Here is a 15,142-nt window from a genome sequence, read left to right on the forward strand (position 1 = left end):
CTGCTATGTCTGTTACTGCTGTGTTCATGTGCAGTCGGAAATATGACGACTCATCTACTAAGACGCCCAAATATCTTAAAAACGTATTCTTTTGAAAAACAAACATTTAAGCTTAAAGGACAACGATTTCCAAAGGACACGTTTTCATTAGAACTGAGTAGCAAAAGAATGTTTTTGTCCTTAAAAGAACATATAATGTGTTTTGTAACACAAACACTCTAAATGATAACTTGTTAACACTGCCACATATTAGCAGTCATTAGAAGAGGTTATATACACGTCGTATATCAACAGCGTACTATGCTTTAACATATGACATCACTTTTACTTAATAGCAGCGGATATCTTTGTTTGTCCGACTGAAGCTAGCCTACTGCTTCCCAGCACTACATATCCCAGGGTGAAATGGGTCCGTTTCCAGGAAGTTGACCCTGTTGCCAAGTAAACTTTTGCTGCCTGTAAGGCTGCTAAAATGTATTGACAGGACTATCCCTTCCTTCAGGTGAAACTCTTTACTTTGTATTATTTGTTTACAGCCAACTACTTTGTAATCGGGTTGTGTTAGAGAATCTGTCGCATTAATGGCTTTGTTACTGTTTTTTATTGCTTATTTTAGACAGCCGTGGAAAAAACATGAGCGTGAGCCATGAATCTGTGGGCCAGGGTGTCCGGCCTGGTCCAGCGCGGGTTCGGGTGACTGAGCCTAGCGGTTCAGAGAGCATCAATCCTACTCCAACCCCCAAACCAAACATAGACCCAAGCAATGCACTGGAAGCTTACCTTTCACCAGAAAGATTGGTATGTTGACACATTTCTGATTTTTTTTTTAACTGAAAATTTTGGATCCTTATATAAGTTTTTCCTCTAACCTGAAAGTAAATGAGATCATAAATAATGTAACACATCTATATTAATTCGATTTGCTGTGTTTTTACAGTGAAGAGCATTACTGCTTTAAAATTTTTTGCAGATTCTGACCAAAAACCATTGTTATTATAAATGATCTCTTTTTTTTCTCCGTTTTTTTCAAGATGCTTTACCTTCTTCTTTTATGTTTTTGCAATACATGTTTGTTTAGGTGTTTTTTTTTCATAGCTTGGATAAATTTACTGCAAAAATACAAATGTGATTACTGATTTTGTTAAACTCATTCCTACGTTGTACATTGTTATTATCTAATTAAATGTTCATCAACAGCCATCACATGTTCTGCGTTTAGAAAATATACATCTTTGTTAGCTATTTAGAACAAATCAGTAAGATCTATCCAAAAGTCCGCCACGGTTGATCGGCAGACAACCTATTGTTACAACACACCCATGGTAACATAGATGCCAACAAATGTGTTTCTTCTACAGGAACAGTTGTGCGGAACTAGTGACCTCTCTTGTGTGAAATATCTGGAACTCTGCCTAAACACCCAAGAAAATACGCTGGGGGACATTGGTGAGATATACCTTACATTCAAGCCTTATTATTGGTCTTATTCAAACGTATAGCACTTTTAAAGACTTAGCCTCAACTTTATTTATCCCTTGGGATTACTCCTTCAAGGAAATTCTGGTTCCAGTAGCTTATATAGAGTACAAAGAGTTAAAGCAAGATGGCATTAAAGATAAAAATACAGCAGATAATATAAAAAGAGAGTATATCGTGCCAAAAAAAGCAACAAAAAAAAAAAAAAGAAAAACATTGCAATGTCCTGGAATATGTTTGCCTTAGATATAAAAATATCTGCACAGTAGAGAGCTAAAGGAAGACTACAGTAAAGTGTAGGCAATGAAAAATAGGGAACAGTTTTCTCCATGGTGAAAACTTGTATATAATGTAAACGAATCATTATATACAAATTAGGGGGAAACATACAGGGCTATAGACAGAGACATACAGCATATAAATAGAAGCATTGCACTTATACTATGTAAGAAATGAGAAAAGGCATTGCATGTGCACCTAAAACCGACTGAAACGATGCATAATAGTGTTTATTGTTTCCATTTAACAGCTCTGTGGCCATAAAGTAAGACAAAAAAAGACATCCTTCAGTTTATTTGTCTGTGCTTCAAGCTCCCTTAAACACCTGCCAGAGAGCAGCAGCTGAAGCACACAATGTCCTGGAATTGTGCTGTTTCTCAGAATTCAGCATGCCCTCCTGAAAATACTACGGAGGTCCTGGCTTAAGCATGTCTTCTGGACAGTGTTAATGACCCTCCGTAGTGTCTTTGTGTGTATTGGTGCAGATAGAGCACCACAGAGATACAGTATGTCAGCAAGTTCTGAACTTGTTCGTGCATGATCTCACTGTTTGGTCAAAAGAGAACCACATGTACAGTAAACTAGTGTGACGTGTTTAAGTCAAGCTTCCTTTTAGGCAATGGGGAATCAACATTTAAAGAAATTAACTAAGAGGTGAAGGAGATGTTCAACATTGAAACACAAATAAATAATCATAAGTGGGAGAAACATGATTTGTCTTATTTTTATTGTAGGTGTTTACTTGCCCAGATTAGAGATGCTGAAAATGAACAACAGTTTGATCACATCACTGAGGTAGGTGCTAAAAAACCCCCAGATATTGTCTTTTTATTCCTCAAATCAAAAGTGAAACTTGCTGCTTGACTTTTTCTCATTTATGTCTTACCCTTAAACAACTATGTCCTGTGGGGAATGGCACTCTGACTCAGAGGGTGATTTTAAAAGGCTGCTGTTCATCGATATGTATGTGTATATACAGGTGCTGGTCATAAAATTAGAATATCATGAAAAAGTAGATTGATTTCAGTAATTCCATTTAAAAAGTGAAACTTGTATATTATATTCATACATTACATACAAACTCATATATTTCAGATGTTTATTTTGTTTAATTTTGATGATTACAAATGACAACAAATGAAAATCTCAAATTCATCATATCAGAAAATTAGAATATTGTGAAAAGGTTCAAAATTGATGGCCCCTGGTGCCACACTCTAATCAGCTAATTAACTCAAACCACCTGCAAAAGCCTTTAAATGGTCTTTCAGTCTAGTTCTATAGGCTACACAATCATGGGGAAGACTGCTGACTTGACAGTTGTCCAAAAGACGACCATCGACACCTTGCACAAGGAGGGCAAGACACAAAAGGTCATCGCTAAAGAGGCTGGCTGTTCACAGAGCTCAGTGTCCAAGCACATTAATAGAGAGGCGAAGGGAAGGAAAAGATGTGGTCGAAAAAAGTGTACAAGCAAGAGAGATAACCGCACCCTGGAGAGGATTGTGAAACAAAACCCATTCAAAAATGTGGGGGAGATTCACAAAGAGTGGACTGCAGCTGGAGTGAGTGCTTCAAGAACCACCACACACAGACGTATGAAAGACATGGGTTTCTGCTGTCGCATTCCTTGTGTCAAGCCACTCTTGAACCACAGACAGCGTCAGAAGCGTCTTGCCTGGGCTAAAGAGAAACAGGACTGGACTGCTGGTGAGTGGTCCAAAGTCATGTTCTCTGATGAAAGTAAATTTTGCATTTCCTTTGGAAATCAAGGTCCCAGAGTCTGGAGGAAAAGAAGAGAGGCACTTCATCCACGTTGCTTGAAGTCCAGTGTAAAGTTTCCACAGTCAGTGATGGTTTGGGGTGCCATGTCATCTGCTGGTGTTGGTCCATTGTGTTTTCTGAGGTCCAGGGTCAACGCAGCCACATACCAGGAAGTTTTAGAGCACTTCATGCTTCCTGCAGCTGACCAACTTTTTGGAGATGCAGATTTCATTTTCCAACAGGACTTGGCACCTGCACACAGTGCCAAAGCTACCAGTACCTGGTTGAAGGACCATGGTATCCCTGTTCTTAATTGGCCAGCAAACTCTCCTGACCTTAACCCCATAGAAAATCTATGGGGTATTGTGAAGAAGAAGATGCAATACACCAGACCCAACAATTCAGAAGAGCTAAAAGCCACTATTAGAGCAACCTGGGCTATCATAACACCTGAGCAGTGCCACAGACTGATCGACTCCATGCCACGCCACATTGCTGCAGTAATACAGGCCAAAGGAGGCCCAACTAAATACTGAGTGCTGTACATGCTCATACTTTTCATGTTCATACTTTTCAGTTGGCCAACATTTCTATAAATCCTTTGTTTTTATTGGTCTTCAGTAATATTCTAATTTTCTGATATGATGAATTTGAGATTTTCATTTGTTGTCATTTGTAATCATCAAAATTAAACAAAATAAACATCTGAAATATATGAGTTTGTATGTAATGTATGAATATAATATACAAGTTTCACTTTTTAAATGGAATTACTGAAATCAATCTACTTTTTCATGATATTCTAATTTTATGACCAGCACCTGTATACATATACACACACATATATTTTGCTTTGAAAATGGACATTGCAACTTGAAAACTATACAGTTTTCAAGCTGAGCTTCACCACCTGTTTCATGATGACAAAAAGAGGTGCTATTGTTAGGTATCATGTTTCAAATGTATTCATTTACACACTCAATAAAAGAAGACAGAAAATATCATCCCCTATGGGCCATTAAAAGGCTTCTGTTGCAATTTGAATAAAAAAAATGCTGCAAGATGAACAAGAGGAACCGACCAGAAAAACAGTTTGTGTTTTGAGATCTGTAGTGCAGAGCCATTCAGACACCACTGCCTCTGATAGCCTTTCCTGCTGAGTGCTAGATAACGCACAATCCAGGGTAAGATGCACATAAAAAACCTGATATCTTTGGAAATGTCCAACAAGGGTATATTTGGAGGTTCTAAAATAAAGCTTAGCCTGCATTTCTCATGATTAACAGTACTGATAACTCATTTTCCTGTCTCTTCACCCAGTTTGTGCTGCTCTGTCTCTCTAGAGACCTGGGAACCACCCTGTCCCACCTGCAGGTGCTATGGATGAACCGCTGCTGCCTTCAGGACTTAAGTGGCATTTTCACTTTTTCTTCTCTTAAGGTAACAAGCTATGTATGTATCTATATCTATCTATAAATGTATCTAATTAAACTTTAAGATATTTGCCTTTTAAAGTTAATTCAAAGGTAATATTACTAGAAACAGGCAAGGGATTTATTTCCATCTCAGTTATGTTAATATATTTTACTGGCCTAGTGCACTTGTGCTCGAAGAAGGTTGCAAGTGCCCGGTTCAATCCCCACAGCCGGCATTCTGGGTTCCTGAGCAAGACCCTTAACCCCACTCTGCTCTCCAGGCGAGCACAATGGCAGCCCACTGCTCCCCAACTGTATGGGTTAAGTGCAGAGATAGAATAAGGGGAGTGACGGCCTAGTGGTTAGGGCATAGAGCTTGGAATCCTGAGGTCTTCGAGCTCCACCCCCACAGCCGGCACTCTGGGTCCCTGAGCAAAGATCCTTCACCCCCACACTGCTTACCGGGCTCCGCACCATGGCAGCCCACTGCTCCCCAAAGGGATGGGTTAAATGCAGAGAGTTCATTTCATTGCTCTGTACTTGTGATACTGTAATTACAATAAAAAGCTGGAATAAATAAATAAAAAAGAATATTCTTGCAGTCTTAATTGATCCTTGTTACTACAAAGCCTTGAAAAAGTATTTATACTCCAGGAAATATTTCTCACTGATACCCATACAACAAAAAAAGACAATTTTTTTATGCTGATGTGACAAAAGCGATTAAAAAAGTCCAAATACATGAAATGGTAGGGATTACATAAACAAATGATAGACTTACTAGTAATATTGTTCCATCCATCTTCTCCACTTCTCTGAATCTGATAATATGTCAGAGGGACATGCCCAGTCTTTAGGCAATAGTTTAACATCTCTATTCTTAGTGTTTCACATATTTCCTATAATTCAATAGGTTCCAGTTTGTTGCATTTGACAAACATGTTTTATGCCTAATTAGGTAAACTAAGTATATAATACAGCTCTTGTTTTAAATTTAGGCTGTTGTAAAAAAAATGTAACTCCCTTTATGTCATGGAGAGACCCTATTTACAGTGTGAAAAATCTGTTGTTTTAAGAAAATGGACACTTAACAATGAATCACTAGTCAGCTATTAAGTCCATCAACTGTAGATATATGCATTGATTAATAACTTACATACCTAGTGAAAACATATTAGATGGTTTTCAATATTATTTTAATAAAAAACATATATATTGTGGCATGAATTTTTATTGACCTCCTTGATACCCCTAAATAAAATCCAGTGCAACCAGCAGCCTTCAGAAATGACCTAACTATTAAACGGAATCCTTCTGTGAGTAATTCATTGTAATGAAATATAAACACAGCTGCTCCCCGAGGGTCTCAGATGTTTTTGAAAATAAAAGAAAAGCATTGTGAAGCCTCAGGAACAACCTAGCCGAGTTAGAGAAAAAAATCTTGGTGAAGCTTTAACGACCTTACAAAATCAACGCACAACCCATCACCTTGCATGAAGGGGCTGCTACATATTCAGAGAACTGAGACATTTTCTCTTAGTATGGAAAGGTAGAGATGCCTCACGTATCTGTTAAACTTAACACTTTAGTGGCACAGTTAAACTCTGGTGTTGAAGAATGCCACCTCTGCTCACTTGCAGCATTTCCTTACCTGTGCATCTGTTAACAATCATGTCAACTTCACTGACAGGCTGTACAAGCAGATAATTAATTAGAGTGAATTAGAGAAGCACCTGGACAAATTATAAATATACACAAAAAATATATGCAAAAAATATACTTTTTACGGAAGTTTGACATGCCCCCTGGACTCAGTGCAGAAGGTGGGAAATAAAAGGATCCTAACTAAAATCTCTGTTGGATAATTTCTCCCACCCCATGCATGAAGCTATTTCTGTACTGGAAAGCTCCTTCAGTGGCAGACTGCTGCTCCCTAAATGCACCAGAGAGCATTATCACAGATCCTTCCCCCAGCAACTGTAAGAATCTATAACCATCACTGTTACCAAAAACCTCAATAAGTTGTTACGTTCATGCTGATTTTTGCACAATTTCTTAGTCAGTCCTAGTCAGTTGAATAACATGCTGCTGTCATTTTGCATTTCTCTAGTGCTGCTACTTTCACATCTCCATTGTTGTAGAAATGTCCATAGCTGTATATTGATTATTTATTCTCAAGATGCAAAGTATTTATATTGTAAAAACACTGTACAGCACTGTATTTTATTTATTTTTAACTCTGTAACTTATTCTGCAATTTTCATACACTTTTTAAGGTCCATATTTGTTTGACCACCTTTGCTATAATCTTTTGCTGCTTTAATACCAAAAATTTCAGATTATGGGACAATAAAGGGATTTTCCATTTTATCTATTCTCTAAGCCTTTTAGGGGCCATGCTACTCCACCTTGGACACAATTTTCCCACAGTAAGACATGGTGGTGGTAGCATTATGCTGTGGCGATGCTTTTCTTATGATGGGACGGGGAACCTGGTCACAGCTGTCAGGAAGACGGGAGGAGCTAAACACAGCTTTAATCATTGAGGAAAAACTGTTAGAGACTGCAAAAGACTTAGAAGTACCTTCTTACTGGCCAACATCTTTGAAGGCATAATCTTGGCTAGAAAAGAACTGTTTAGATGATAAAGATGATCCATGTAAAGCCTGAAATCTTTTTAAGAAAATGAGAAAAGATTAATGCTATTTGACTCAGCTATAGGTATTGTAAAGGGTTTCACTCTTTAGACATACAAAACAGGTAGGAGACTCCCAAAAGAGCATCTCCTGTAATCATTGTGAAATTATGGTTTTTCAAAGTATTGACTCTGAAGGGATAAATACAAACACATAGAATGGTTTTGGATTTTTTATTTGCAGAAGAAAATTAAATCCATTTTTCTTTAACTTCGCAATTATTCATCCATTTGCTCCTGTATATCGCAAGAAAAGAAAACTGTAATTAATTTAGTAGAAACTTTGAATTTAATAAAAAGTTGAAAAGGTTTCTGGGCGGTGAATACTTTTACTTTTACTTGCTTACCATGTTGTATTCCATTTACTTGATGTTTCTGTTTTGTTTCTCTTTTCTTTGACCTTAAACACTGAACTGTTTTTTTGTGCTTGGTCCCGTTTTCAGGAGCTCTATCTTGCCTTTAACCATGTGTCCGACCTAAGCCAGGTTGCCATGATGGAGAACCTGCAGCTGTTAGATTTGGAAGGGAACCGTGTGGACGACCTCATCCAGATTCATTATCTGGGTTTGTGTCCCAATCTCCATTCTCTCTCGCTGGAGGGGAACCCTGTGTGTGTACGCCCTAACCCTACTTCCCTTCAGGTAGGGGATTTCTCTTGTTTCTATTTGCATGAAAATTAAATTAGGCTTTTATCAAAGCCCAAAACAGGTTGAAAACAAATCAAATCCATCAGATTATATCTATGTTTGCATCTTCCTTTATGAAAAGCTCTGTCCTATTTTGTCAATCTCCTCTGTATTGTTGATTTGCTTCTTTAATGGGATGGATCAGTAAAAGATAGTAGATGCTTTAATACATACATAGTCAATGGAAAATATTCCCTGTGTAGGTTTGCTATATTTAAAGGTTTCTCAAGGCAAATTTTCTCCAAAGGGTGTAACTCTGAAACAGGCAGTAGTCTTGCAAATCTGAAAGAAATCTGTAAACAGTTGATGTTGAATAAGTCCTGTGCAAGGAGTTGGGCAGAGCTCCTAAACAGGAAGTGTTGTATTCAGTAGGTGTTGTAAAAGCCTGCTTGCAAATGCAGCTCGTGCCTGTGATCATCCAGCAGTGTCTCCTCTGCTCGCAGGCTGTCGGTTTGCTGGCACATAGAGGTGTTTGCGGCGATCCGATTTTGCCGCACAAAAATATATCATGACTTAAAACCTGACAGTTAGGTTCAGGTTGCATCATGGTATACATCAGGTTTACAGTATGGAGCAACATCTCAGAGAAAAAAAAAACAATATCGACTTTCTATGGCTTTCTAATTTTTCCTGGATGAATGATACTGAGCTGCCTTTAGCTGTGAGTTCTTTGGACCTCTCTGAATGTGTTTATTTACACCCACCAGCAGAGCATTAATTAAGAAACTGGGGCAATGAGTAGAGATGCTGAGCTGAATATGCATTAGGCATGTGCTTTGTAGTAATTGAGGAGTTCTTGGGTTTGCTTTCCCTCCCCGCAAACCAACACTTCTCTTGCTGTCTCTCTTTCCATCACACAAAGAGGCACACATCCACTCACTTCCTTTCTGTCAGACAGTCTTTTTCTTCCCTCTTTTCCTTGGTTTCATCCCTCCAGGTCTCTCTCGTTTTCATTCACTGCATTCGTGGGATTTAGAAAAAGCCTGCAGTGACCAGTCCTGGTTTAATTACTTATTGGCAAATAGTTATCGAGTCCTTTTTATCACCTGCCTCTTGTAAGAACTTCATTTGGAACTTAGTTTTAGAATCAGATATTGTTTTAGACTAGTCATGATAAGGGACTTGGAAATAGAGATAACTAGTACAACATACGGTACTTAAAAAGCCCCAATTTCACATCAACCCTTAAATAACGTATACAGGAATGCAGGTTTATTGAGGAGCATGATTAGTAGCTGCTTAAATGTTTGTTATTTTCAAAAAAACATATTAAATCTGACAAAGGAGGCATAAATTGAAGATGCATTCTAATTGATTAGTTATGACTGAGTAAATAAAAATGCCTTAAACTCTGTCTGTCCGTCTTTCCTAGGATTTCAGATAACAGATTAACACAAAGTCATACTACAACCTTTTCCCCTCCTTAGAATAAAGGATAGTTTTTGCACTACATTACCACCACCGTGTCGCTCAATGGAGTTTGTTTGCTGTGTCTCCTGCATGGCGTGATGCAACCTAGAAGCAGAATATCCAATGACTATCTTTCAACAAAGGCTTTGTTCTCTCCACTCATACATAACAGCCGTATTTGTGGAGGTGACACCTAATTGTTTCTTCTACGGAAGAATAGATCCCCTCAGTTCCTTTGAGACTCTTGGTTGCTTCTCTGATTAATGCTGAACCTGCCCTGCTGTCAGTTTTGGGGGATGGCTATGTCTTTGCAGTTGTGTCATTCTAAGATAAAATGAAATAAAATAAGGAAGAGCTTTTTCAGATGCCAATAAATAAAAAAAGATATAAATAAGGAAAAAAATATAATTGTAATAAATACACATTTTTGAACAAATGAAAAAAATTTTGCTAAAAAAAAGCCTGATTAAATAGAGCTTAGTGCCACATCCAATACATGGCATATTCTGTTATAACTCAACCTTCCAGTAAACTTTGGTGCTGTTTGCTCACTAATAATCACTGAGAAACCTCTGAGGATTTCTATGATATTGCCATGATTTTATCAAGACCTCGGACCCACATGCAGATTAACCAGTCCAGAGAGACAAGGGAAAAAGTTTAACAGCTTTATCGAGAAGTTTGGTGGAGATTCCAGTGTTGCTCTGAACACCGCTCAACCAGAACTGACAGGTGAGGGGAAGACACTGAGGTTAGTTCAGGTTCAGTGGGAGAATTGATTCTCGAACTTGAAGAGGAGAAATAGTTGGCAGACTCACGTTTCCTAAGATTAAGTTGACTCTTAGACTCCCGTAAGTGAGGAATGTGTTTCGGTGTTTGTCTCATACGGTGGAGGGCAGAACAGGGTTACCCAGAATGCGGTTGCTAGTAGATGAACAGAGAACGACTGACTGCCACTCAGATTCCCTGCGGTACTTAAACAAACTGTTGTACAGATGAATCCCTTGCTCAGTGTGAAGCTCAAACGTTTCCTCGAGGAAAAGTGGATCCAAACCTCCGGCTTGTTTCCTCAGCTCAGTTTGAAGCTCAGTAGATCCTTCCAGGGAGAGAAGGTCCGAAAAAAATCCAGTTTGCAGGATGATTTCCTGCCGAGAGGCAAAGACAAAAAACAATGTTAAGACTCAGGTTGACAAAAACTCAGTTTGATTCAGCAAAACTCAGCTTGGCTAGAGTACCCAAAACTGGCAAACACTCTGGTGTCGAGGTAGTGGCAGTCAGCAGCTTAAGAACACTCTGTTAACGAGGTAACCCCTTGCAGGTGAGTGGGGAGGAGAATCAGAACCAGGCGCTGCCTGGTGGAGGAAGGAAGACAAACACACAAAAACACAGACCACACAGACTGGAGTCCTAACAGATATACAGTTATTTATTAAGCGATTTGTCATCATTATCATTTATCTTCTATTAATAAAGCAAATACACACAAGTGGACAAGTTCCATTTTTTTAACTTAGGGATTTTTAGTATTAGTGGCCTTTTTCTGAAAGTCAGCTGAGAGAAAACGGGGGTTGAGAAAGAGACTAAGGGGAATACATGCAGTAAGAGTATATACGATGGGAATTTAACCCTAAGCACCAAGGAATGAGGCCTGTCCCAACACAGAGCCTATACTAATCGGTAATACTTGAAGAATTTTATTTAGGGGTTACATAGTAGAATCAAATCCTTCGGAACTCCTTTCCAACACACTTTGCATCATTGAACTACATCCTTCTTGTATTGTTTTCAGACTCATTAAGTTGGAGTTAAAACACAGAAGTATGTTTACTCCACCTCTCTCTGTCCTTGTTTTCTCTCCTGTTTAGGTTGAAGAGTATAATTACAGAGCAGCAGTGAGGGAGTTGGTCCCTCAGTTGCGTTACCTTGATGATGTGAAGTTGGAGGAGGACAGGGTGACCTGCTGTAGCACCACAGGGGAACACTGGGAAATTCTCAGAATTTCTATGCAAGATTCCAAGTTCTTTGAATCTCCTGGTAAAAAAAAAACAACTACATATCTTTCTATAAAAAAAAAACAACAACATATTTTTCTATAAAAAAAACCAACAACATTTGATTGACATGAGATTTGATTCAATTCACTTCTGGATTTGTAGGTGCTAAACCTGTTTCATCTGCAAGCACCAGAACCATGTCGGCGACCAGACACACAGTTCTTTCCCCTTTTGGATCAAGACCAGGCTCTTCAGACTCTGACCTACCATCAGTGGAAGCAGATACCAGCACCCTTACCCATGGTGTGGAACTGATTTGGTTATTCCTGTCATGTGTAATCATCTGTCATACTTTTTTTTTTTTTTCATCTTGTCTAAACATCCCAGGCAGTGAAGGATGGCAGCAGCAGTCATCCTTACCTAACAGTGCCACCCAGAGGCTTTATGTTTATCATTTAACAGGATGTCATTTTTAATTTGTTGCTGTCTCTCTCATTTACTGATTTGTAAAGGAACAGGCAACATTCTGTTTTGTGGAAATCCTGTGCGGGCTGTTCGTGCAAGGAGACAAAAGCTTAAGGTAAAGGGTAATACATGTCTATTAGACTAGTGAAATCATATTCAATCACTGGTATAAAGAATACACAGTTAAATCATTGCTGTTTTAATACAGAAAAGCCTTTATTGTCAGTAGAGATTGATGTTAAGCTTCATGAGTTTCCAATGGTGGCTGTCTGCCTCCTATCTGTTAACAGAGGCTATTTGTTGGTCTCACTAGAAGCAGCCGATATGAAGGAAGACGAAGAAAGTAAACACACAGTAAAGTAAATGATTGTTAAAGCCTTCTTCTGTTTCATAGACGGCACCAACCAGGTCATCTCTGACCCCTTGTGGCCCCCCCATCCATGTCCCAGAACACACGTATGACCTAGAGGAGCCCAGTTCTGAAGACCGTGTTAATGTGTTTGCAGAGCTGAGGGCCTGGAAGGAACAGTACAGCAAGTAACAACTGATGTCTAACTTCATTACTTTTATGTATAAATGTTTTTTTTGTTTTTGTTTTTTATTGTGGCTGAATCCTTTAGCTGTTTGTGTAACCCTCATCCAAAGGATAGCGAGTCCATATGCATCTGTGGGGTAGGTAAAGGGCTACGGAAGCCTGTAAGCAGATAAGTTTTAATTTTTTAAATCTTTTTTTTTAATGACAGTATAACTACTTTTAGCAGCTGATAATATTATCGTTATGTAAAAAGAGTCTTATTTGTTGAATGAATGTAGACTATTATTTATCACACCAGTCTAAGCATCCTTATATCCTAAACCTGGGAGCAATTTTAAAGCAGCATACATTACAAAAAGGAATGAGGTTTATAGACAGTTTTAAAGATGTTAATTTTTTAGAATCATATTATTAACATTGTCCTCTTTTGATTTTATTAGGAACTAGGGCTGAAACAATTAATTGGATTAATCATGATTAATCGATTATTTAAATAATCGTCAACTAATTCGGTAATCAATGAATCTTTAACTGGAGCGTAGAGACTCCAAACCATGCCTTTAAATGACAGAGCAACCCACTTAGAGCAGTAATTATACCACCATTTTAAAGAAATATATAAAAATTTAGTATTTAAGATTATTTTTTTTTTCTATCCAGAACTCCTCAAGTAGAAACATTTTAGTTTCAACTGATTTCATTTCTTAAAAAATCTCCTTTAAGGAACCTTTTGCAATCTGATTATTAATCGATTAGTCGGAAAACAGTCGAAAGATTAATCCATTTGCAAAATTATTGTTAGTCGCAGCCCTATTAGGAACTGATCAATCCAACAAGAGGAATTTAGGAAAGTGTGCCAAGTCAGATTAGAAAGCCGACATTTTGAAAATCCAGTTGTTTGCAATTCAGGAAGAGACCATTTCAAAACAAAACTGGATAAGATATCTTTCTGTCTGTAAGATCCAATCTTATAAAGCGTTTCCTTGTTGTACCCTCTAAGAAACAACAGACAAGAATTCAGCAAAGGTCATATCAAACACTCTCTAAATAATATATATAGCGAACTGAGGGTTGCTGTATTACAAGTGGTAGAAACTGATGTTTTGCATTTCGATAAGATATTCATCCTTTTGGATGAAGTCTCATAACAGTAGCTGTTTAGTTTTTAAAAGGCATTGAAAAGGCCAGAGGGGATTATGGGAGTTTCAAGGAGACATTTAAAAAAAAGGCAGAGTTTCAGAACTGGACTTATCTGCCCTCTAAATATTTGGCATTTTTATCAACACTATGAGGTTCCTTATTAGATCACACAACAGCCCTATTGTATTCCTCAACCCTTGGTAACTCTGCTCATGGATTGTGTTATTTTGCAAATGAGAAAGGTTTAGGAACCACTGCTGTATCTTTCTAAATTGTTTTTCCAGACGTCTAGACATTATAGAGAAAGAGCGATCACCACAGATCCTTACTATTCACCATTCTGGTAAAGAAGAGACAGATATAGAGGGAGAGGAAGAAGAGGAGGAAGGATTTGGTTGTATGAAGAGCAGGTTTAGTGATGAAGAACAAGAGGAAGATGAAGTTTGTGCTAGTTTAGATACTGGCTCACCGGACTCTTCATTTCAGTCTCTTTCCCCAGGTGAGTACTGAATGTATAAAATAGTTGTGTTCTCTAAGTTTTAAATGTCTACATGTCATGAGTATTTAAGCTAAGGAGGTTTTCTGTTTCTCATTGTCGGCAGACATACATCAACAAGAAACCTTTTTCCCCAATATAGCTCGACAGTCCCTGTGTCCAGACATCCCTTTTTCTCCGTCTCCACCTCTTCATGCCGCTCCAGCTCCTGCTAACATGAGGTTGCCAGGGATTCGTGCACGCAGATTTTGTCTTTCTCAGTCCAAGCCACAACATTTTGATCCAAAAAGTTTGGCCCCACTAACAGCGTCAGCTGCAGTAGAAATGGACCTCCTATCTGAGAGACGGCAGCACTTGGCAGGGACCTCATACTTACCCGTTCCACCAAGAAGTTCCCCGCTTAAAGGACCAGTGAAGTCCTGGTATGCAAATAATAACTAATATAATTTTATTATTTGAGGTGTATAATTTATTAATTGTCATAAACTTTTTTTAGGAGTTCAGAATTACAATATTAGTTGAGATCATTACTCAGATTTCTTTGGCATGACTATAACGACTTTAAAAGCTGTATAGTTGCTTCTTTGCTTCTTAGGTAATAATGCATGATTGATATGTCACATCTTGGTTGAGGTTTGGAGGACCCAAATGCAAAGGCAGAGAGGCTGAGGTGAATACTTGTAGTTTTAATGAAAAAAAGGTTAAAGCTACAGTGTGTAATAATTACAGGGATATACAGTCAGAAATGTAATATATTATACATAACTATGTTATTTATCATCAACGA

The 15,142-nt window shown here is 38.2% G+C and overlaps 1 protein-coding gene across 2 annotated transcripts in view; it reads left to right on the forward strand.

The window, feature by feature from the left end:
• Window positions 1-624: 624 nt before the first annotated feature.
• Window positions 625-15,142, forward strand: part of lrrc56 (leucine rich repeat containing 56) — an 18,437-nt gene continuing 3,919 nt past the window's right edge. The window contains exons 1-11 of one of the 2 annotated variants that reach the window (XM_015375741.1): window positions 625-798; window positions 1,359-1,446; window positions 2,490-2,550; window positions 4,863-4,959; window positions 8,073-8,270; window positions 11,591-11,759; window positions 11,882-12,022; window positions 12,232-12,299; window positions 12,579-12,721; window positions 14,144-14,358; window positions 14,462-14,777. In XM_015375741.1, the coding sequence (XP_015231227.1) occupies window positions 634-798; window positions 1,359-1,446; window positions 2,490-2,550; window positions 4,863-4,959; window positions 8,073-8,270; window positions 11,591-11,759; window positions 11,882-12,022; window positions 12,232-12,299; window positions 12,579-12,721; window positions 14,144-14,358; window positions 14,462-14,777 (1,661 nt within the window). In that variant the 5' untranslated portion in view covers window positions 625-633. The remainder of the gene's footprint in view (window positions 799-1,358; window positions 1,447-2,489; window positions 2,551-4,862; window positions 4,960-8,072; window positions 8,271-11,590; window positions 11,760-11,881; window positions 12,023-12,231; window positions 12,300-12,578; window positions 12,722-14,143; window positions 14,359-14,461; window positions 14,778-15,142) is intronic. The other variant, XM_015375742.1, reaches the window with a different exon arrangement.

The sequence above is a fragment of the Cyprinodon variegatus genome, unplaced genomic scaffold (genome assembly GCF_000732505.1).
Source record: "Cyprinodon variegatus isolate N-32 unplaced genomic scaffold, C_variegatus-1.0 Scaffold124, whole genome shotgun sequence".
NCBI lineage: Eukaryota > Metazoa > Chordata > Actinopteri > Cyprinodontiformes > Cyprinodontidae > Cyprinodon > Cyprinodon variegatus.